This window comes from Podarcis raffonei, chromosome 6 (assembly GCF_027172205.1).
Source record: "Podarcis raffonei isolate rPodRaf1 chromosome 6, rPodRaf1.pri, whole genome shotgun sequence".
Taxonomy (NCBI): Eukaryota; Metazoa; Chordata; class Lepidosauria; order Squamata; family Lacertidae; genus Podarcis; species Podarcis raffonei.
The window spans coordinates 47,469,143-47,493,665 of NC_070607.1; the positions used below are offsets into that span (position 1 = coordinate 47,469,143).

The 24,523-nt window shown below is 45.7% G+C and overlaps 1 protein-coding gene across 2 annotated transcripts; it reads left to right on the forward strand.

The window, feature by feature from the left end:
• Positions 1 to 128: 128 nt before the first annotated feature.
• On the forward strand, positions 129 to 23,837 carry POMGNT1 (protein O-linked mannose N-acetylglucosaminyltransferase 1 (beta 1,2-)). 2 transcript variants are annotated; one of them, XM_053392570.1, is made up of 22 exons: positions 129 to 227; positions 2,514 to 2,716; positions 7,384 to 7,489; positions 8,064 to 8,179; positions 9,127 to 9,192; positions 10,129 to 10,242; positions 11,324 to 11,441; positions 11,926 to 12,024; positions 12,236 to 12,363; positions 13,449 to 13,519; positions 14,236 to 14,311; positions 15,313 to 15,396; positions 15,850 to 15,891; positions 16,307 to 16,365; positions 16,864 to 16,936; positions 17,117 to 17,245; positions 17,590 to 17,715; positions 19,076 to 19,140; positions 19,798 to 19,842; positions 20,594 to 20,729; positions 20,932 to 21,041; positions 22,104 to 23,837. In XM_053392570.1, exons 2-22 carry the CDS (start codon positions 2,603 to 2,605, stop codon positions 22,198 to 22,200), a joined length of 1,974 nt encoding a protein of 657 aa, XP_053248545.1. In that variant the 5' UTR covers positions 129 to 227; positions 2,514 to 2,602; the 3' UTR covers positions 22,201 to 23,837. The 2 variants fall into 2 exon arrangements, with proteins under 2 accessions (XP_053248545.1, XP_053248546.1); XM_053392571.1 differs by lacking the exon at positions 129 to 227 and adding an exon at positions 279 to 364.
• The last annotated feature ends 686 nt before the right edge of the window (positions 23,838 to 24,523 follow it).

Consider the following 24,523-nt stretch of genomic DNA (forward strand, 5'->3'; position numbering starts at 1 on the left):
CCGGAGCTACCGCCGCCGCCGTCTCCTTTAAGAGCAGCCTGCGAGCTATATATCCCGCGCCGGAAGCGGAGGAGCGCGTCGGGTTCATCCTCGCCGAGAAGGTCCCTGTGCCTGGTTCGCGACGGGGAGGAAAAGGAAGAGGAGACCAGCAGCTGCCGCCGCTGCTGCACACTGTGAGCGGCTCCTGGTTATGGGCAGAGCGCCGGGCTCGACCCGCTGACAAGGCCGTGAGTAGATCCACATTCCTTGGAACTGCATGCAGCGTGCTGAAACGAGAGATCCCTTCTGGCAATCCGCTGACCCCCGCTTTTCCCCAGGCGCTGTGATCCATTTTGCACCATCACCATCCACCCGCCGCCTTTCGGTATGCTTCTTGTTTTGTAGAACCTGCCGTCGACCCCCTTCCGACGTTTACTCGTGGTGCCCTTCCTAGTAATGGTGGCGGCGAAATATGGGGGAACCTCCGTATTCCCAGAGTTTACTGCTTGAGGCTTATTTTTAAGTCCCTTTCCCAGGCTAGCCAACACAGACACCCCGCCCCCGCCCCCTCCAAATGTGTTGCACTCTGTTCATTTCAGGACACGCAATGCCGATTCCGGTTTGCTTTCCGTTGAGGGAGCTGAACATGGATCGTGGTGTTATAAAAGCGAACTAAAAATATCCTTTGTTTTGATGTAGTGTGCCATAAACGATACCCTCTGTGTGAAAAGGAGTAGTCAATAGTGCCCTCCCTTATTCTTTTAATACTTGCCTAGAAGCCGGTCTTGCTGTTTTTGACTTATTTTCAAACATATGTAGCCTTTGCCACTGAAATACTGGTAAAGGGTTACTCGCTGCTCCCACTCCAACAGCAAGCTTTCGTTAAAGAAAGCAAAGATAAGTAAGCATATAATCTGTTCAGCTTTTGGCAAGTAGTGACAGGCTTCCATCTTCCCAGAGGAACAGGAAGCTGGCTTATCTGGAATCAGGTCATCCAGATCAGCACACTAGTAGTTTCTTTCCAGGGTTTCGGAGTGGAGTCTCTCGCAACCCTATCTGGAGACCCCAGGAACAGAACCTGGGACCTTCTGAATGCAAAACACATGGGATCTACAGCCCCTCCCCACTCCTTGCTAGCGTTGGGAAAGGTTGTGTGCACAGATTCTGGTTTCAGGCATATCATAGAGTTCGAAGAGGACCTCAAAATTCTTCTAGTCAGGCCTTCTGCTAATACAGGAAATCTGCTGCTCACGGGTGGCTCTCCAGCCTCTAACAAAGGAGAGTCTGCCACTTTCTTAGGTGGTCTCTTCTGGTGCTGAGGAACTTGTGCAGTTGGGAAGTTTCCCCTAAGAGTCAGAATCCGCTTATGAGTTATCTGTAAGAGCTTTCATGTACAGTGGTACCTCGGGTTACAGACGCTTCAGGTTACAGACTCCACTAATGCAGAAATAGGACCTCGGGTTAAGAACTTTGCTTCAGGATGAGAACAGAAATCGCGTGGTGGCAGCGGGAGGCCCCATTAGCTAGAGTGGTACCTCAGGTTAAGAACGGAGCTCCAGAATGAATTAAGTTCTTAACCCGAGGTACCACTGTATTTGATTAATCCACTGGTCAATGTAGTGAGGAGATGTTGCAAGGAACTAGAGGTGTCAAGATGGTCAAGTGTGAGAAACTATGTCACCTCTAACACACACCCTTCCTATCCTTAGATGTTGTCCCATCCAAGTCTCTGTCCTGTCCACCTGCAGAAAGTGTTAAGGATCTCTGGTGATAATTTTTTCCCCCTGCATCCTATTATCTTGCCATGACTAAAACTGTGCCCCATGATCTGGTTCACATGTAGCGCTAAGCCAAATCATGACTTGGCACAATTCGGAGGGTCCCTGGAGAGGGGATTGCTGCAAACAAAGCCAAGGTTTAGCTTAGGGTGTTGCCCTCACCTGTGTTCATGCATCATCTTGCTCCTGGCTAACTTTGGCTTGTGGTTTGTCTTAAGTGAAACAAACCATGATCCCAGGTTTGGACAACACACTACGCCAAACCACAGTTTGGCTCACACCAGTGCAGAACAACAGGATGGGAGGAAGAGCAAAGCAGCAATAATATACTCTCTGGGACCCCCCCCCCCAAATGCTAAACATAGTTTGACTTAGTGTTAAGTGGGAACCAGCTCACTGCAGCTCTAAAGACCATCTAAGTGGGGCTTGGGCCTGGAATAGGACCACTGGTCCTGCACTTGGCCCATTCCTTCCAGTGGCCCATCATTCCTCTACCCCACAGCTTCCTAACAAAGGAAGACTTCCTTCTATCCTGCTTCTTGCCAAACTATGACATTTTGACAGCTTTCAAGTGATGTAACAGAATAAATTATGTCAATGAAACACTTAATGCACACTTGCATTTTCTTTTAATTAATGGAGCAGATATTGTGCTGCCTTGACATAGAGCTGGACCTTCAGACCTTTGGAGCAATATTGCATTTGACTCAGCCGATTTCACTCCTTCAACTTCTTCTGCTTTTTTTGCTCTGCCAGGTCTTGTTGGTGGTAGAATGCAACTTAGGGAGACCAGATGCTGAGCGCTGCCTCATGTAGGTGTCCAGTTCCATCTGTTTTGCCCTACTATGATGGATGAGTGGAAGCCCAACCCACTAGCCAATCCACGGAAGAAGCGCAGCTGGTACCTGGCCTGGAAGTACAAGCTGATGAATCAGAGGGCTCTGAGGAGGCTCTGTCAGGTGAGAGAGCAGGTCCCTTGGACTCTTGGTTGTGCTCTGCTTGCTGGAGTAACGTGCTGCATCATGTGCAATTAGGGTTGGCATTATTATTAATAGAAGACTGTTGACTTTAAATGCTTTTGGGTGATGCGGTCTGCGCTTGAGGAAACCTACGAGTGGAGTGAAGAAGATAAAGTGATTCTTTATAGGTACCAAAGGATATCTCTGCATTGTTTCTATTAAAAGGGCAGGATCCTGTGGCATTTTGAAAGCTAGCTGATTTTATTGTAGCATGAGGTCTTGCTTACAAAAGCCCTGGCCTGTGAAAGCTCATATTACGATAAGTATTGGTCAAGAAGGTGCCATGGGATATCTCTGTTGCTTAGCTTGTAGCAGACGAGTGCAATTACCCTTGACCACCTTTCAGCAAATGGAAAGGGAGTTGCGCTTTCTCCCTCCCTCCCCCATCTAGCTATATCTCTACCTATAAACCAGTGGATTTATAGTGATGTAGATAAAAGTTTTTTTCAGACTGTCAATTCTGCCTTTTTGCTAGCGGCACTGAATGGGTTTCAGCTAAATGGGTTTCAGCAACAGAAGGAGGAATGAAAAGAGTAGCTTCCAGAGACAGATCTTCAAACTGGATCATGTCTCTCTGCAATGTTTCTATTTTATTTCTTCCCCCACATATTTTTTTAGATGCACTGATTTGCTCCCTGTTCTCTGTAGCGCAGCTTTTTCAAGAGATCTGTTTATGCAACAGAAGGTTGCTACTAAGTTGCCCCCCCCCAAGGGGACAATCTTGTGACAATTTGAGGGAGAAAATATTTTTGCAAATTTTTATATACTGAGACGTAGAAGCCAAAGTGAAAGGTGGCAAGAGTTACAGCAAGGACAGTAAACAAAGGTGGGGGGATAAGCCTGAAGGAAAGTAGCTGATAACTTCTAGGGAGATGCTGAGGCTCAAGGCTACCTGAAAGGGGTTTGTGGTGCATATGGAAGTTTTGAAAGCCTTTTCAGTGCTACTTCTTGATATGTTGTTGTTAAGCATTGAAAGCATAGCCCTTGCTTCCTAGTTGCAGGTGACTAAGGATGGGTTGGGGTTGAATGGTGAAAGAAACTGTCAAGTCTCCAAAATACTGAGTGAGAACTGCAACAAAATATTGCAGCATGGAATACTCCAGCCATAGTTGCTTCCATGGTATTCCACTCCATTCCCCACCCCAGAAGTCAGTCAGCATTCTGTAGCCACTGAACATGGTCAATCCTAACTGGACTTTTTTGCAGGGCTCCCCCTTAACTTTTCTTTCCAAATAATTTTTGAACTTCTGCAAAACATAGGCTGTCCTCAAGCTTGTTCACACCTCCCCTCTTGTGCACAGAGAGTGCAGTTTTTCATATCTAGAGATCCACACTTGGAGAATGAGCTCAGTATTATAAGCTTATAATAATCAATGTCTATGGCATCTTGTAGTGCTTCATAAGCAAGAGAGAGGTGCTTGCCCCAAAGGAGCTTACAATCTAAACTTGAAAAGGGGGGAGAGGACTGGAGAAAATAGTGTGGAGGGGGATATAAATATGGGTAAATAGAGGTCATATTTTCAGGAAAAAATTCCAGTGTTATTATTTTTCCTCAGAAAATGTTTCCTGAATTCATTTGTTTACTAAATACAAGTAAAATAAGCATGCTAAAATAGATGACCCTCTAGGGCATCAGAAAATTATCAAATCCAAATTATCCTACACATAATTCACTGAGGAATTGATTTTTGGAAGATGCACATCATAAAATATCCTAAAATTGGAGGTGAGGATTAAGGGGGCCACATGGGAAGTGTGGACTTTGAGGAGGCAGAGAGTGAGTTAGCACTGCATGCATGTTCAGCAATGGAGAGCAATGACCTCAAAAACACTTACTGAAATTTTCAGGTGTTCTTGTTTCAAGAATAGCGCAACCTTCCAGCAGCCTTCAAGAAACGTGACATTGCAATAGGCAGAGAGGCATAGCAAATGTGTTCCAAAATCTTGTCTGGATCCCATGTCTCCAAACAGCAAGCTTAATACAAAGCTGTCAGTGTTGAGGGGAAAGCTGACACCTTAATTGCACACAGACAGGGCTCTTCAGGTTCGGGTTCCCATAGAAACCCATGTTGCCCTGTATTCCTGCATCATTCCTGCATCCCGCTGTGGCAATAGGCAATACTCTGTCAACCACAGTTCCAAAGGGATATCGAAAACTTGAAGGACCTGCCACTGACTGTTGAACAATCTGAGTCTTGGTATGGAAAAGTTGCTGTGTTCTGAAAACCTTTTGCTGTGTCCTACATGAGATTAGCAGAGTTGGAGGCTATGTAAGCATCTGAATTATGGGTCTTGTGGTTAGTGTGTCTTCTGGGATGTTTTCACCTGTAAGGAAAGAGATAGCTGAAATTCTGCTCTGTTAAGAGACACTAAAACTTGCAGCTATGACAACCTCAGTTTTCATAAGCTACCGTATTTTTCGCTCTATAAGACACACTTTTCCCCTCTTAGTAAGTAAGGGGAAATGTGTGCGTCTTATGGAGCGAATGCAGGCTGCGCAGCTATCGCTGAAGCCAGAAGAGCAAGAGGGATCGGTGCGCAGCGATCCATCTTGCTCTTTTGGCTTCAGGGATAGCCACACAAAGCCTCTTGAGCGCAACGGGAGTGCTCCTCCCTCTTCGCTCAAGAGGCTTTGCGTTGCTTTCTTGTTTCTTGCTTTCCTCCTCTAAAAACTAGGTGGGTCTTATGGTCGGGTGCGTCTTGTAGAGCAAAAAATACGGTAAATAATATTTGCAAATGAGGCTGTACTGAATACACCTAAATCTTACTGCCCACCATGTGCTCCAGAGGATCACCGGAGCAGATTGGGGTGGTGGTGCAGACACTGTAGAAGAGGGGAGAGGAATGGTCCCATTCATACAAGCTAACATCCGTTGCACAAGAAGGCTGCTTCAGCTGGATATGGCCCAGCAAATTGAAGCAAAGTTTATTTGCAAAAACTTGTGTGGCAAATGCTGCATAGCTCTGAGAACCTTTTCCAGACCAAGGGGTTCTCTTTTCTGTCCTCTCCCTTTGGAGAGTTGGAGTCCTACAGCATCTGGAGGTTCCCCATTCTTAATTTGGGGCTTTATCTTTGTGAATATAGGGTGGCATAATTGTTAACCATTTCTTACGGATATATCCCATATTATTGCATAAATCAGCTTTCCAAGTTGTGCAGCCTTTTGTTTCAGGGGCAATAGGTGAGCAGGGGCTACACATTTTATTTTTAAAAAATAATTAGTATTTCTTGAATATTTTCTTGAGTTACAAGACAAATAAAAAAGGAAAACTACATATAGCATCTCCACTTTCAATTCATAGTATTTTTTACAGTTCATTTACATTCAGTATGAGACACTAATGTTATAGACATCTTGCAGTTGGGGGAAAAGAAAGGGGAGAGGAAGAGGGGGAGATGGGGGCATTATTTTTTCATTCTGTTGCATAGTGTTAGTGTAGGCATTTGTGTCATCATCACAGCGGTAGGTCCTTTATTTTACACATTTATTCATATTCATTGGCATTGCAACCGCTTTGCAACAATTTGTAGAGACACAGTGGGTCCAGATTCCTTCCAAGCAGCTGGTTTTAACTGACCTGAAATCTGATGTCACTTACGTCAATCTAATGTCAACAGCAAGTCAACTTGATATTGGAGAATGGTCATCTGATATTAACTACAGATTGTTGTACCACAGTGCTGCTACACCCTGTGCTAGAAAGCTAAAAACTGCCTGTAATAACAATGGATAGTTTTCAACAACACCCATTTAAGAGGTGCCAGATGGGGGTTGGGAGTGTTTGTTTTTTAATTCTGCTTGAATGCCTTGCAAAGAGAATGTTCGTTCATAATGATCTAGCAATTCATGGTTACTTGGTGCCCTCTGGCTTATCTTCCTAGTTCTGTGGGCTAAACCGGGATTGAGAATTGTAGTAACAATAGCTATTTTTCTTGGATCAGAGTGAAGAGACCGGCAATTGCTAAGGAAGCTTCTGTTTGGAATACAAGGCTGGCAGACAAATGTTTCTGCAACAATCAAAATGTCAGAACAGGGTTTTGTTTTTCTGCTACGTATTTTGTAGGTAACATTTGAAATCCTCCTTGCGGCATGCCTCTTGGCCTTGGACTCTGCCGAGTGCAGTTTATTTAAAGAATTGTGTGCCACTTGACGATATTGCCATTATCAAATGTTGGAAGGCATGGAGTATCTGTCACATGACCCCAAACTGATTTCCATCTCCAAATGCCAGCAACTCGGTTCTAAGGAATTTAAATAATGTCTGGTTACTTTCAGGAGAAAACTGAATATATTTGCACCTTTATGCATGGGAAAAGGAACGTGTGGTGTTGGGTGGCAAGCTTTAAGAAGGTAGGAGGCCCCCATTGCCATATAAGACGCTGGAAATTTTTTCTGGGGAAAACAACTCCTTTTAGATGTGAACGGAAGTAGCAAGTAGAGGTATAGGTGAAAGGTACATCAGAATAATTCAAGACCTATGGTTCTGCTCTTTAGCCAACACTGCATCTTTGCCTTCATGCTATGCAGGGGATACTTTTCAAGACAGAAGGACTTCTAAGGCATCAGATTAGTAATACTTATGGTCTAATGTTAATTGCTTTGCAGATGGGGGCTGTTCTCTTTTTGCTAGTGACTGTGATTGTGAATATAAAGCTGATATTGGACACTAGAAGAGCAGCCAATGAAGAGGAGGAATCTTCTCAGGATTATGGTGTGTATGGAGTGTTGTGTCTAGGTGATAGCAGTAGAATGTCCTTTACAGCAGAGGTCAAGCTGGTGTCTCCCCTGCTCAGCATGTTAAATCTCCTGTCTAATGGGTAGCATGCAACATTCCTAGCTACAATAGTGTTGTTCACGGTCTGCTGCGGCTCTGCATGAAAAGTCCTTTAAAGTGTATTCTTCAGCTGGTTTGGAGAGAGAGAAGAAATTCCTTAGAGGAAGGTGTATGGATGTAAGAACTTAATTACACCTTCCAGTTATTCAGATCCGTCCAAGGAGACCTCTAAGAACCTCAAACGCATGGTCAAAGCAGACACTTTGGAGCATTTCTGTTAGATAATGAGACCTTTAAATGGAAGGAGAGAAATATTCAAGGGACATCAAGTGGGAGGCTGCCACTAAATATCTAGTTTCCCTGAACTTGAGGGTGAAAACATATGTTATATTATGCTCCTCTTGGAATCTAGATCTTTGGATTATATTTTCTGGGAGTGAGTTGATTGTGGGGGTTTTTAAACCAGAGTTTATAAGTAGCTTGAAGTAAATGGTTTGTTCCCCCTCCCTAGATGAAGGCTTGCAGAACCCAGAGATCCCTCGACGACCTGTCAACAGCAGGAAGGTTCTGGATATTGAGGTGTACTCCAGCCGCTCCAAAGTCTACGTGGCAGTGGATGGGACGACGGTGAGGGACTCCGCTGCAGCTATAAGGGGAGATGCAATAAATGGGGAAACTGGAAGTTCTCATATGCATGGCTTCAGAGCAAAGCACAGCACCTTTTGAAACAGAGAGGCTCGATACGCTTTGCAGCAAAATCCCACATGTTGAAGATGGGGAACCTGTGCTCCTCCAGATGTTGGTGGACTGTAAATTCCATCACCCCTAACCATTGGCCATGGTGGATGCAGCTGATGGGAGCCGGAATCCAACAGCATCTGGAGAGCTGAATGTTCCCCCATCCCTGCTATATGTGTTTACTTGGAAGTAAATGCCACTGTGTTTAAGAGGGCTTACTCCTTGGTAGGTGGATTTAAGATTATGGTGCTTACTTAGTATTTCTTTCTACCAGGGGCAGGGAACTAATGGCTGATGTTGGATTCAGACATCCTTCAGCCCCAGCCAGCATGGTCAATAGTGAAGCATGGTGGAAGTTGTAGTGCAACATCTGGATTATGGGAGGTGCAGTCCAGCATTAAGCTAACCATCTCTGTTTTTATAACTGTATTTCACCAACCACTGTCATCTGATGGGGCATTTGCACCTCAGCTTTCAAGTTCTTCAGTGTAAAGCAGGCTTCCTCAAACTCGGCCCTCCAGATGTTTTGACACTACAGTTCCCATCATCCCTGACCACTGGTCCTGCTAGCTAGGGATCATGGGAGTTGTAGGCCAAAAACATCTGGAGGGCTGAGTTTGAGGAAGCCTGGTGTAAAGCTTACTGTATCTCTTGTTTACACTTCGGGTGGTTTTCCTTAAGCAAGAAATGTGGTGGTAAGCAGTCAACTCTTTGGGGCCACAGGACTTCGGCAACTAGTGGGGGATGTTCCTGCAAGAAAGCTTATTTGTATCAAAGGGGTGTGGTGGCAGCTAGAGGGATGGAGTATTATTATAGTTTCTTTTATCATAGTACAGGTTTTGGAAGATGAAGCCCGGGAGCAAGGCAGAGGCATCCACGTGATTGTGTTGAATCAGGCTACAGTAAGTGATTAAGCCATAGATTGACTTGCTGAAAGAAGCTACTTTGCATCTCAGAAGCCAGATGTATTTACAATTGTGCGGAAGTGACTGGTTAACTGTAGGGAAGTTGCTGAAACTAGAAATAGTTCTGATTGCATCATTGATTCTGAAGCCTGCTCGTCTAGAGTTGGGACCCAAATCCCACCCATTCTGCTTATCACTGGTGGCATCCTAGCAGGCAACAGCTTGACAGCAATCTGCAACAGAGGCCTGCAAGCCACCTGTCTCTTTAACAACCCCACAATGCCCTGCGTGGCACTACATTTGGGCACCATGGGGATATCCAAAATGGCAGCTTCCTCTCCACCCTCTGCCGCTGCTTGGCATACTTTAAGCCAAGAAGCAGCGGTTGCTGGGAAAGCCAGGCTCAGTTGCCAAGGAGCCTTCCCAGATGGCCAGCCCTTGTTAGCCCCTTGACTGTGCCAGGTGCTGCTTCTTGTGGCTTGCTTTAAAACAAATAAAATTGTGCATGAAGATACAGCACTCATGTTGGCGTAAGATAAAGACCAGCCTGTTTGCTCAGACACTAGAGGATGCCAACATTAGTCTGCTGCTGCAATGGGAAGCTGCAAGTGGCTCTGTGGAGGACTTGTTCTACTTGCTCTTTCTTTCTAACCAACATAATTTTAACAGAATAGCAACCCACCCTGGAATCCTATGATGAAATGTGTGTGAAAAAATATACTTTAAAGTGTGCGTAGAAGTCTCACCATGTGTTTATATAGAACATGAGGAAGATGCACATTGGCTTCAGTTTTTGGCTGACTCTGTTTCCAAAGAAGCAGCTGGTTGTGTTTAAAACTCTTGTTGTCATTAGTGGATCTCAGCAGTTGAGCAGGACTCATCCATCCACTGAGGCAACCATCTAATTTGCTTCTGTGTATGAATGCTTAATAGGGTCATGTGATGGCGAAGAGAGTCTTCGACACCTATTCGCCACATGAGGACGAAGCCATGGTCCTCTTCCTCAACATGGTAGCTAGAGGCCGCATTCTTATCTTCACAATTAAGGTAGGTGGGGAGGCTGGAGTTTTGGTTCTTTCTTTTTTCTCTCTGCTCCATAGAGATAAAAAGTGCAGATGTGCTCAGTAGCTTTTTATTTTCTTTCAAAGTCATGTAAAATGAAACGCTTCAAAATATTTGGAGTAGGCAGACTTGGACTAACTTTAGCTTTGCAGCTACTGATTTATTTACTTTCCTGTGGCTATAACATAATATGGAGTTCTATTTTATGCAGTTGCTATATATTTACTTTTGTGAATGGTATTGTTTTGTATTCTGTTTACTTAATGAATGATATGCTGGGTGATTCACCCAGAGCAGCAAAAAACTAAAGAAAGTCTAAGGCTTAAATATATTTCTTGATGAAATAATTAGGATTGTATCCTAATCAGAATACACCCACTGAAAATAATGGACCTAAGATAGTTGTGCCCATTAATTTCAGTGGGCCTTCTCTGAGCAGGACTAATGTTCGATGCAACCTCTTATTCACAAGATAGTGCTCTGCAGATGTTCTTGAGCCAAACGATTAAGTGACTGTGGTGGTACCTGCTAACTTGTTCTCAGCCGAGAAAACAAATTCTGTCATGAGCAATGGGCTGCTGGAGTTGACTCCACCTTATGGTTGCATCCCTGTTGCTCCTTAGAAATCAGGAGGCAACAAAGGGGGAAAGGAGATAACACTAAAGGGTTGGCCTAGCTGCCAGCATCTGTCTTGGGTGGCTGAACTAATTAGTTCCAATTGTAGAACCCATCCTTATTGACATTCTTGTCTGGAGAAAGCTAAGTACTGCTGTTATTCTTGCAGCACCCATTTATGGATGCTCTTTATGCTTTTATCTTTCTGTATAAATAATACACTGTTTTTAACTAAAATGGTAAAGTGGTGCTGAGAAAAGGCTCTAAAACTCTGGAAATTTATCAAGCACATATTTTTGACCTTAACTTTTTTTTTTAAGTGACATTAGTTGTGCCTCTGTGACCAACTCAGAAGGAAAAGAGTTGTGTCAGGCTAAAAATTGATTGTTAATCCAAAAAATAGAGGGGAAATCCTATGTAATTACAGCCTAGCTTTTCTTCCATTTTTCAGGATGAGGGCTCCTTCCACCTTAAAGACACAGCAAAGAATCTCCTGAAGAGTTTAGGGAGTCAGATTGCAGCTTCCCTCAACTGGAGGGACATGTGGACGTTTGTGGGGAAGAAAGGAGGTCAGAATCTGGTTTTTTTTCCTGACCCAAATCTGTATGGGAGAATGTGGGAAAGGAGTTCCTTCTTCTACATCACAATAAAAGCAGAGGTGTCTCAATTCCTCCAGTGCCACTTGGTCACCTTAGATGGGTGTTTAGCTAATCCTGCCTTGAGCAGCAGTCCCAATGGGGCACAGAAAGAGGGCAGGCTTGGCTTGATTTCCTTGCTGAGGGTCATGGATCTTGCATAGAAATGGGGGACGTGTGTCCTTCCAGACCTTGCTGGGCTCCGTCCCACCATCTCTGACCATTGGGCATGCTAGCTACGGCTTTGGGGAGCTGGGAGTTGAACAGCATGTGGAGGCCCAAAGGTTCCCTACCTGTTCTACAAGATGCATGTTGTTGCAGCAGCGGCAGCCTAGTGCCAGGCTGTGGTAATTATCGTATATCCTGGTAGGTAATTATCGTATATCCTGCAGACCCTGACATGCATTCTTCTCTCTAGGTGAGGTTTATGGTGAAAAATACGCCAAGTCCCCAGTGCTTTCCTCTTGGGGAGAGCCTGTCTTGCTGAAGACTGAAGTCCAGCTAACTTCTGTGGAAGGTATGGCCTGCTGGTTCTTCATTGCCGTTCCCTGAGCATCTTCTTAAGGGTGGAGTTGCAGAGACAAGGGTTGTGATGACCCAGTGACACCATCCATTTAAAGGGTTCTTTGCTCCTCCTCTAAAGCATCTGTAGTGAGAACCTGATAGAGGCTTGTCTAGCTCAGAATTGTCTTCATGTCTCAAAATAACCTCCTTCGTTGTACTCTCAGATGCCGAATGCCACTGGCCTGACACAGAGCTCAACCGGCGGAGGAAGCGGTTCTGCAGTAAGGTGGAAGGGTATGGCAGTGTCTGCAGCTGCAAGGACCCCACACCTATAGAGTTCAATCCGGACCCAGTGAGTAGGGCTGAGCAAGAGCCCCCTTCTTCTTCAACCTCTTCCAGAAATGGAAGTTGATGAGGAAGCACAAAGGCCTTCCTGGGATCTCCTTAACTAAGCAGCCAGCTGAGAGCTCTGTAAGACTATGGATGGAAGTCACCAACTGACCTGTGAAGACTCTCAAATATGTAAAGGCCTACTGCCCATCATGCTCTGCCCAGTTCTCAGCCACTTCTTCCGCATTATTTCTAATTCTCAAAGCGATATCTCTCAGTTCCTTTTGCTTGCATGTCTGCGCCTTAAATCCAGTTGTGCTGGATCTCTGCCTTTGATACCATCAACCATGACATCCTTCTGGAGGAGCTGGGGACACTGTTATACAGTGGTTCTGCTCCTTCCTCCTGGGCCATGTCCAGAAAGTGGTGGTGGGGGATGAGTGTTCAGACCCCTGGGCTCTCACTTGTGGGGTGCCTCAGGGTTCTGTCCTCTCCCCCATGCTTTTCAACATCTATATGAAGCCACTGGGAGAGATCATCGGGGTTTGGGCTGGGTGTTCCTCAGTATGCGGATGACACCCAGCTCTACCTCTCTTTTAAATCAGAACCAGTGAGGGCAGTGAAGTTCCTGTGTGAGTGTCTGGAGGCAGTTGGAGGATGGATGGTGGCTAATTGAGATTGAATCAGGAAATTTTTAATGCCTAGTGTTTTACAATTTTTTATGTGCTGTATGCTGCCCAGAGTGGGGTATAAATTATTATTATTATTATTATTAATAATAATAATAATAATAATAATAATAATAATAATAATGAGAGCCAAAAATTAATCCGAGTTGTGAGGGTCTCTTCCCAGTTCTAGGCTACTTAATTTGTAAGGTGGATTTCAAGAGCAAATGGGAAACAGTTGAAGGGTACCTGGCTGATGGAAGTGCTTTATTTGGCATGTCATAAGAAAATCTGTGCTGTGCTTAACATAGTTTACCCTTATAAATATTCCAGAGCAAGAAATTATATGGGTGTGAATAGGAAGAGGGAATGGGTTTGGGGGACAACTTGTGCTTTTCCTCTGAAACATCTGCTTTAAGGATCTTTCTTCCACTTTTAGCTCAAAGACAACAAAGTTTTTGATGTGCCTGTTGCTGTCATTGCAGGAAACAGACCTAACTACCTGTACAGGTGAGTTGAGACTGCCTTGGGCCCATTGACAGGGCACTTGGCTGGGGTTTCTAAGCACAGCAGTCGGAAATTGAAAATTCAGCTTCAGCCCTTGCACATTTATTGATAAGTGTAGGAACCTCAAGTTTCCAGGTTCCTTTATAAAGACCCATATTCCTGGCATGCATCTCCATGTACCCTTTAGCTGGGTGGCGGAAAGGAGAGAGCAAGCACAAAACAATGAGCCACAGAGCTGACTGCAGAGTATCGCCTAGGACAGCTTTGTTGGGCTTGGAATGTGGGAGCCTTGGCTTCTAGCCCTCTTCAAGTGTTGCAATTAGGGTTGAGTAAATGCGCAGGCAGGATAACAGGGACAAGCAAACTAGCTCCATCCCCTCTCTGCCACTGTGTAAGGTGATTATCTGATACAGGGAAACTTCTGTACTCATGGAGGATCCCTGTTCATATTCCTCCATTTTCCTGTTCAGAACCCTGATGTTCACCAGCGATCCTGCTTCAGAATAGTGGTTCTGCCTCAGTGTCTCCCTGCAGGCAGAAAACTAGCAGATGGGGAGAAATATTCCAGCTAGCTTTCTATGTGCAAGACTTTGGAGAGGGGGAGACGTGCCCTCCTGTTGTGCAACATTTACTTTTGTTTTTATTAAATCATTTGTTTCTCTAAATTATATAGCAGGAAAGATAATTAAACAACCAAAAATGGTCCCTCTTTCCCATAGGATGCTGCGATCGCTGCTGTCAGCACAAGGAGTCAATCCTCAGATGATAACAGTCTTCATTGATGGATATTATGAGGTGAGTCCCTTCTTCCATTTCATCAAGAACTTTGCATCCTTTCTGATCACAGAATAATGTGCTTTAAAAAAATCCCCCAGGGCTGACCCAGGAATTGAGCTTGCACCTTCTACATCCACCTATTGACAAAATATCCCATCTCATTCTGTTGAGGTGCTACTGCTGATTTGCTGAGATCTTCCTTTCCCCTTCAGGCCCTACCACTTGAGAGAAGCAAGCAAGCATCTCTTCTATCCTCACCCCACCCCCCGCATACACACACCCAATGAGAAAGGCAAAATGCAGCTGTGGAGCATCAAGTTGTTGTTTGGGCTGCTTTTTAAAGCTTCTTCTGAAACCCCAGCTGCTCTGGAATGCAGCAGCCAAATTAAAATATGAAGCGTCTGGTTCATTTCTGGGCACAATGCACAGTGCTCACATTAGTTTTTAAAGCCCTAAATGACATAGGCCCCAAATATCTGAAAGACCGCCCCCTCCCCAAAGACCCTCTTGGATGTTGAGATAAGCAGAGGGGGGCCCTTTTGGTCCTTTTGCCACCCTCTTGCTGTAACCCACCCTGGGACCTTATGGTGAAAGACGAGTAAGAAAACTAATGAAAATAACTTGAGGTGCCAACTTTACCTGGGGAATAAGCTGCGCTAGGAGTTCACTGGAACTTACTAGGGAGTAAATGACAGAAGAATGCAGCTTTTACTGCACTTACATCAGACAGCTTGAGGTAAACTTTCACCTTAACTTCTTCCTGCTGCTTCTCGTGAATGCTGACCATAGACTCTGGCTTACTAAAAGCACTTGGGAACCTTTCTTTCATTTCAGCGGCAATAAACACCAATTGTCTTCCTGTACCTTTGTGGTAACAATACCTTATCGATCGATCTTTGAAGTCTGTTGTACTCCTCTTCACAGAGTCAAAAATATGTCTAGCCATGCTTTCCTTGCCTTGATAAAAAGGAACCAGGATTGTGGGAGTGTGAATCTCATATGTTTCCTTTCCTTTCCAGGAGCCAATGGATGTGGTGGAACTATTTGGCCTGAAGGGAATCCAGCACACACCCATCAGCATCAAAAATGCCCGAGTCTCCCAGGTGAGGGACCCGTTTTTCTCTTCTCCCCTTGGAAACCATGCCCATGCATTGGGGCAGCCATCTTGCTTGCCTAGGAGCCCCATTACAAATGATTGCCCTGAGTAACCATGCTTGGCAGCTGTGAAGCAACTGGACCACACAGAACTTTTAGCTCAAGTGTACCAGTCTTTGTTCTCCAGCAGTGTGCCTGTGTCTGGGACTGAGCTTAAAAAACCAACCTGGTGTGACTCCAGATGAAAGTTGCATGAAACTCCTGCTTCTATGCCTAAGTATAATAGAGGTGACCTGCTCTCTGGCTGAGGTTAGCACCCTAGAGGGACCACACTTGTCAGGCGGGGATAGACACATATGACTTCTGTAAAGTAGTATTTCAGTAGCAAGTCTGAGTCACTGATCTGAATCAGTCGAGTTCTGAATAGTGGTGTAACAGATGGCATCATTTTCCTCTCACAGCACTACAAGGCCAGCTTGACAGCAACATTCAACTTGCACCCGGTATGTGATCTCCGCCACATTTCCCCACTTTCCCTTTCTGAGAGTGACTTAGAAAATTCTACCTTTGATTATATCCTTGTATGCAATCACTGGGGAGGATATTCTGTCCTGAATAAATGATTCTAATGATCACCTGTCATAGAACATGATGTAGCAGAGGCTTTTTTAGTTCAGCATGCCGTTAACAAACATGCACAGTGACATAACTGTCTCTTATATAGTGCTTGTGGAGGGGGTGGTACCTTCATGCACTGATCAAGTTGGCATAGTTCTGAAACTGAATTGTTGCTAGGAGCACTGGGTCCCCCAAAATTCCTGCATCCCTTGGGTAAGAACGTTGCTTCTGAACTTTGTATCTCATTGGCCTTGCTCACCACCTTCACTTTTCTCTCTTTGTGCTCCACCTTTTCTGTAGGATGCCAAATTTGCCGTGGTTCTAGAAGAGGACTTGGACATCTCCATTGACTTCTTCAGGTATTATCTGAACCCATCAATGAGCCCTAGCTGCGTCCTGATGTCTTTGCTCATTCTGACCAAAGTCACTTTGGGTCAACTTGCTGCATGACTTAGAGAACGCAACACCATTGTAAAGGGAGTATGAGACTGGTTTCACAAGCCAGCCCATCAGGAAGGATTCTGAAGGGCTGGAAACTAGCCCTAATTCAGACCAACCCTTTATGTCAACCTCTCCAGAAATGTGTGCATTAGATTAAAGGGTAAGGTATAAAATAAATAAAACTCTTGTGGTCATACTTAGTATTTACTCAGATCGATCCATTCGCACCACTGGATTTGACCCCCTTGACTGATTTGCAAATCATGACTTTGCTCCATGTGTGATACTTTTGTAAAAGAATGCCACTGACCTTAGGTTGATCAATGATCAAAAAACCTCTTTCATCAACCTGATTAAGGTTGGCTTAAACAATGTTTCTTCTAACTGTTTTTGAATTGTTGTCTTTTGATGTATAGCTTCCTAAGCCAGTCCATCTATCTGCTGGAGGAAGACGACAGCTTGTACTGCATCTCTGCCTGGAATGACCAGGTGGGTCTTGCTTTTGGTTCTTCATTGCACTTTCCTGCCTCTTCCATTTTTTTCTGTATCACCCTCCTGTGATCAACATACTTCTCCCTTCCCTCCCGCCACCTCAAATCAGGGTGAAGGACTTCATGATATGCTCTTGTTACGGACGTTTGCTTAGGTGCTTCTCTTTTTGGAAAATAGGGATATGAGCACACAGCGGAGGACCCCTCACTCTTGTACCGTGTGGAGACCATGCCTGGGCTGGGCTGGGTGTTGAGGAAGACTCTCTACAAGGATGAGTTGGAGCCCAAATGGCCAACACCAGAGAAGGTCAGTGCCCTCTCGGTTTACCTTGTAGAACAAGGCCTGCTCTTTCTATTGTCAAATGGCTACCCTTTGCAGGCCTTCAGTTTTTATCAGCATTTTTAAAGGGCAAGATATAATTGTTCACACTTTCTAACTTTTAGTATGGAAATAAAGTAGAATGTCCCCCGAAAGCTGTTAGATTTTGTAAAGTTGAACAAATGGAGCAGGTAAGGAAATGGTCAGTACTGAGATGTTTGGAATTTTTGGAACCTAGACAACCTTCACATCCCCTGATCATGTAACCAGGGACTGTCCGAGAAGCCCTTTCTCACAATGGGCTCGACTCCTTTGTGCTCTCTTCCCTCCAGCTCTGGGACTGGGACATGTGGATGCGGATGCCAGAGCAGCGGAAAGGCCGCGAATGCCTCATTCCGGACGTGTCGCGCTCCTACCATTTTGGCATCGTTGGCCTCAACATGAATGGCTACTTCCATGTGAGTATCAGCCTGCACAGAGAAGCATCAGGCAATGTGTGCTTCTGCCTAGGGAACCCCCTTGCTGGCTGCCTTCTGCTTCCACATCCACTGGTTGTGGTCTCTGCTAGCTTCCCACTTCTTTGTTCTTCTCAAAGAGGTCGTGACGTGTGTTACTCAGTGAGAAGGACAGTTGGAGCAGTCTGCATTTCCCCAGCTGCAGTTCAACCTTGGAGAAAGAAGCTGCTTCTTTTCATCATCTGTGCATATTGACCTCCCATGCACCTATGCAAACATTTGTAGGCCATGAGAACTCAGCAAAAGCAGAGGAGGTCTGTCATAGGAACATAGGGCTGATTCAGACCATGGGTCTCTCTAGCTCAGTGTTGTCTACACTGATTGGCAGCAGCTTTCAGGCAAGGGGTGTTCCCAGTCCTGCTTGGAAATGCCAAGGATTGAACCATGTGCTCTACCACTGAGCGATGACTCCCATCCTTGGAACCAATAGGAGAAGGCTGAGCCTTCATGCCTAGCTTGGCAGCCTCAAGAGAACTCAGGGGTTGCCACTTTCAAGAAACAGAGTGTAGGGCTAGATCATTTTTCATCTGAGCCAGTACAGCAGTTCCATCCTGTTCTGATACTGAAAGCACAGCGCTATCATCACGTGAGGCATGAGAGGAGGTTGGCTTCTGCCCAGCACTCTCTGCATCTTTGGAAGGATGTCTGCAGCAGGACTGCCTGTCAGTACACAGGGGCTATCCCAGCAAGCGGAAACCCTCAGCGCTCGGGGTTTCATCTCATGGGGACCAGCTGCCTGGCTTTGGGAGGCTGCCCTGCTGCAAACATCCTCCCAAGCCTGTGGACAATGCTAGGGAGGGGAGACTGCGCCTGGCCCTGCTCTGTGATAATTGTGTGTCCTAAATGCCCACATAGGGCAAATGGCTTGTATCCAAATAACTTTTCCTGAAAGTCAATTCATGGAAAATAATGGAACTTCAGTTAGTCAATGTGGTGACTCTGCTCTGAGTAGGTCTAGCATTGGATACAACTCTGTGTTCTTATGTCGATTTGTATGCTAGCTCCCAAGTTGCCAGGCTGGTCCAGTGACCCAAAATAAACCAATGCCTCCTGTTTATTCACTTAACACAGCTGCATTTCAGGCTTTGACTACTCCCTGTGGCCATTCCCATGCAACAAATCATTTATGGATAGTTGTCTGCCATGGGGCAGTGTGTTTTTTGATGTGGAGACTCAGTATCTGTGCATCAAGCTTAGATTCCCTCCCGAGTGTGCTCCATGGATATGTGGAAATAAGGGGTTATACGTACATGAAAGGTGACTGATGACCCCTAAATATGTGTTTGCCTCTTGTTTTTTCTAGGAAGCCTATTTCAAAAAGCACAAGTTCAACACTGTCCCCAGCGTCCAAATAAAAAATGTGGAGAGGTGAGTGCAGTATGTCCAGCCTCTGCGGAATGAGCCCTAATACACCCTGGGGCACCTGGGACTGACCTTCTGAGCCAGGCTTAGGGCTTCCTGGCTTATGCACCTCACTTCTTTACCTGCACCAGAATGCCCTAAAAGTTGATAATAACATGTTGCCTCTTTTGTGGGTGGCCTTTAAAAATCATAGAGTGGTAGTCAGCTAAGCTTTACTCAGAGTAGATGGATTGAAATCAATGAAGATTGCTAAGGTAGGCCTATTAGTTCCAATAGGTCTACTCTGAGTAAAACTTACTTGACGATTACTTCTAGGAGATTAATACTAGCAGGAAAGTGGTTTCTTCATAAATAGAAAAAAAATACATTTATTTTCCTCTCCAGCTGATGAGTTGTGTTTCCTGGGGTATACTATCTTCTTCCCTGTTTTCTAGTTTTTACCCCAACCCATGTCGGTGTTCCTACAATAGGGTCAAAAAGCTGATGGCTATCCTAGAATGCCTTTCATAGTAGCAAAGGTAGACTGTGGAATTAAATAGTGGTTTTATTGCAGTGGATTTACTAAGCAGGATGCTGACACCCAACAAATTGCCTCTAAGGTGTTAAGCATCAATATTTCTCTCCCCCCCCCCGACTGTCTGTCTTTATCTTTCCATCACCCAGCTTAAGGAAAGATGCATATGAAATTGAAATCCACCGGCTGCTCAGGTAACTTGAATGCTAGGAAATCGGACACATGTTGATGGTAAATGATGATATTTTGCAAAGTTTTAAAGAGTGTGTGTGTGGGAACTGTTTCATGTTGGAGATGAATACTTGTTTGTCTGTTGTTGGGGAGGGTATTGTGTTTTTATTCAGTTTTACAGAAGCAAGCATCAAAATTATGCTGATACATCTATACAGCTCTTAGAGTTGTTTGGATCACCGGCAGGCTGTGTCTGCTGTCGTTGCGTGGATTGATTTTGCTAGCATGCCATGCCTACAAGAGAGGTATTGTAGTGTCCCCATTTGTGGAAGGTGTGGCATCTTGTGTATGTGCTGCAGCATCAACTGCAAGAGGAAAAACAATAAGTGGTAGCCAGGAATTTTGCACAATTGGATCACAATGTTATCAGTCAATCTCTGAAGTGGGTGGGTGGATTTTAACCAATGTCATTGTGAAGGGCTGGAAGTGTCCCATCTAATACGCGAAGGGGAAGGGTCCCAAAGAACAATGTAGTCACTTTGAATGTTTTGTCCGACGTATAACTACAATGCTTCAACAATAGGAGCAACGTGAGCCCTTCCCACAAACTTGCGGCCTTTTCTTTTTTACTTTTCCCCACAGACTAATTGGCACTTAAAAAAAAAAATGCTGGAAACCCCTGTGTGTGTTCATACATGTGTGTCTTACGGCTTTTATCTCTTGACTCTTTTGTCTGTCCTCACGGTCCCGGATTTATTTTAATTCCTCCTTCAGTGAAGCAGAAGTTCTGGATCACAGCAAGAACCCCTGTGAGGATTCCTTTGTACCCGACACCGAAGGGAAGATCTATGTTATGTACATTAAGATGGAGCAGGAGGCAGATTTCACCACCTGGACTCAGCTTGCAAAGGTAACTTCCAACTTTTTTGCCTGCCCAGCCTGTGACATAAGATGGACAGGGTGGGGTTTCTGTAGGCCTCTAAATCCAAAGCCAGTGCAGAACGGGAATTGGAAGGCAGCCCATCGACTTAGATGCTGGAGCTTCCGTCGCATGGCTGATTCAACCTTGTTGGCATGTTGCTTGTACAATGTCCTCTTTCAACTGTCCTTAGTGCCTCCACATCTGGGATCTGGATGTCCGTGGGAACCATAAAGGACTGTGGCGCCTCTTCCGGAAGAAGAACCACTTCCTGGTAGTGGGAGTGCCTGCCTCTCCTTATTCGTAAGTTTCCTTCGTGGGCAGGGGAAACTCCCCCTGGTCCCCAGGCTGCTTAGTCTCTGCATGTTTCTCCCAGCATTTCCTCAGCTTACCCCTCAAATCAGATCCTGCTCCCCAAGCAAGCTAGTTGAGCCTGTTCGGTCTCACATGTTTTAAGAAAGCTCAGTTGGTTAGAGCGTGGTGCTGATAACACCAAGGTTGCAGGTTCAATCCCTGTATGGGACAGCTGCATATTCCTGCATTGCAAAGGGTTGCACTAGATGATCCTCAAGGTCCCTTCCAATTCTATAATTCTGTGTCTTCATAACTCACTGCTGCTGCTGCCACCTGGTGCTTGGAACAAAAATTGCAAGGAGCTTGGAAAGAAGCAGAGGCAACACCATTCTTTGCCACGGTTGCTTAGCTGTTCCGCTCCCTGGAAAGGTGGCCGTGTGCACCAGGTAGCTGCAGCAGGAAGGGCTGCGATAATAGCTGACTCTGAGAGCCATCTTGGGAGACCATAGCAAGGTGACTGAGAAGGGATGGGAGGCAGCTTCCAAAGGTGGAGATAGATGGGGGGGGGGTGTATTGTGTGTAGTCATGAAGCAGCCATGAAAAGCCAGAATTCCTCTCCAGGCAGTTATTAAGAGGAGAGGCCTTGACTCAGTGGCAGAGCACATGCTTTGCTCACAGACAATCCCCAGCATCTCCATCTATAGAAAAGATTAAGTCAGGCTTCCTCAACCTCAGCCCTCCATCTCCATCTATAGATGTTTTTGGCCTACAATTCCCATGATCCCTAGCTAGCAGGACCAGTGGTCAGAGATGATGGGAATTGTAGTGTCAAAACATCTGGAGGGCAGAGGTTGAGGAAGCCTGGATTAAGTGGAATGGGGATGTCTGAAGCCTAGCAATACTGCCTCCAGATGGACAACACTGGCCTAGATGGACAAATGGGCTTATCTGGGGCAAGGCAGCTTCTTATTTTCCTCTCCACGCTGCCCTCTTTGGCCTGAGACACTTCTTTAGCTCCTCACCCCCTTTCCCTTTTTCATAGCCAGCTCTTTTTTCTCCTTCTCCTCCTAGATCCAAGAAACCCTCCTCAGTGACCCCCATTTACATGGAGCCCCAAGCCAAGGATGAAGCGGTGGGAGCCGTGGGAGCAGGAGCAGAGCAAACTTGAAGCAGGGCTGGGGATTGTTGTCCGTGTTGCCTTCACAGCCTGCTGGGAAAAGGGGCTCAAGACGCCATGGAGCTTCGTGGGAGATTTGTGTGCCGCTTTCTCTGAAGGACTTGGGAAGGGGGCAAAGACAAAGGGGGGACGGCTCCCCACTGCCCCAAGGCAGCTGCTGAGTGTGCATACATTGCACTGGGAAGGCAGGAGCAGGAGCCTTTAATATTTTTCTAAGCCACTGCAACAATACAATTTTGCGGGGTGGGGAGGGGGTTGGTCGGTCCCATTTTTAACACTGATGCTTTACTAACGGTGGCCACCCTCTCCCCCAAATTGTGGGTCAGGCCAGAGGGAGCTGTTTGGAAAGGTGATTGGTTCCCTTTTTAGGGAGCTCTTCTCAGACCACTACTTCAGGATATATACATTTGTTGTTGTTATTTATTAACTCTGTGTGTTGGTCAACATCCTTCAAAAGGCAGCTGTCCTGCTTATGTTTCTGGTGGTTTCCAGTTTAGGGGGGGATTGTGATGGGACTCTTAAGCCCTGGAAAGCATGTGGAGCCATTCATTCTCCAGGCAGAGGAACCATCCTGCACATGGCTTGGATTGAAGGCTACAGAGCAGACAGTTCGCCTGAATTTGGAGAATGGTTTTTGTGCCGGAGGATGGAGAAATAGGCCTTCATGGCCTTCATCGTCGGGACTTAAGGACACAAACCACAAATGGAACTGCAAGTATCGGTACTGCGGGCAACCCAACCTGGATGCTCAGGCCCAGAATTCCTTTCCTCCTGTCTCTGCTCCCAGTGGATTGTGATGCAAGAAGGGAAACATCAAAGTTTATCTACCTAGCAAGTTCTCCTGGCTCTAACTGAGGCACCTCTTCTTGACTGAAATGCTCAATAAGAGCCAGACTGGCAACAACAGGTAGAGGCCCAAGGCTGCGAGGCTTGGTGGAGTTGCTCTTCTGTACAATACCCACAGAAAAGAGCCAAGAAGTGGTGAAGGTGTGTGTGTGTGTGTACAAAAAGTGCCTTGAGGGAGTATGTGCTGGCCTAGAAAGCCTGCTCAGAAAGGGAGAGTTGAAGTGAATGGATCAAGCCGAACCTCAGTTATGTTTGCTCCATTGGAACAAAGCTTCTGTGAGCTCAAAGATCCAAATGCAGGAACACTTGTTAGTCTGCAGTGTGGATGACCTGTGGCAATGGCCACCGTTAGTACCGCTAAGCAAGGTCAAGCTCATTCCTGTCCTCCATCCTGTGGAGCTGATAGGCTTTGTGTCCTACCCTGCTCAGTTCAAGCCAGTCTTGCTCTTTTTGAGGCCTGGGTTGCTGAAGCACGTTGCTTGCAAAGGAGGAGCTCATAGGACCTCAAGGAAGTTCTGAAGAGGCTTCTTGGGGAAGTAGGTTCTTCTGGAGTCTGTGTTGGCTGGGCAGAGGTGACGGGGAAGGGAAAGGGCAGAAATTCAGGGACAAAGAGGAAATAGTGGTTTTCCTCTTCCACATCTGGTGCCTTATGAGGTGAGCAAAGTCCTTGGGGTCTAGAATGTAACTTTCTGTACAATGATTCAGTGAACAGCTAAAGGAAAGGGAGCACCACCTACGAGCAGATGGCCAGGTTCTAGTTTAATGTAATCCTTTCCCTTCCATTTGGTGGTGAGGTGTCTTTTTGTTTTGCGTTTCCTCTTCTTTCTCCACACCACCAAGCTAACCATACATAGTTGATGCTGCCCGGGTCTTTAAGAAAACAAACGAATTGGGTGTAGAGGACTAGAAAAGGGGAAAGGTGGCATTACACCATTTAAGATGTCCATAAGGCAACTGTGGCCTCCATCAATAAGGTACCATCTTCAGCCAACTCCTGAACCTAAGAGTGTCTTGCTTCACCTCACTTGGTCTGTACATTTTCCAAAAAGAAACCCTTTGGCTTCTATCCACGTTAAAGTCTAGTGACTAAGGGGAGACCATAGGGAATTTTGGATGGATGCCGCTGATTTATGGGTTAGTGATGCTTTACTGCAGGGAACCAAGACATCTTGTCAGTTCAGTCCATACCATCTCAGGGGAAACTGGTGGGTGTGTCTGCCTCTGGAAGGTGGGCTTTTCTTGGCCCTGCCTGTTGGCCTTGATGCAGATACACTCAGCATATTGCAGCTGCAAGGTGAGCGTAACCCAGAGCTGAGAGTGCAGCAGTTCCTGCCAGAGATGAAAAGGAATGCTTTGGCTGCTGCTTTCCATGATTGCATCGCTTGCCATCACATTGCCAGTGCATCATGTTTCACTGGAGGTAAATGTGGACACAGCTGCTATTTCCCCCAACAGCTTTTGCAGGTAC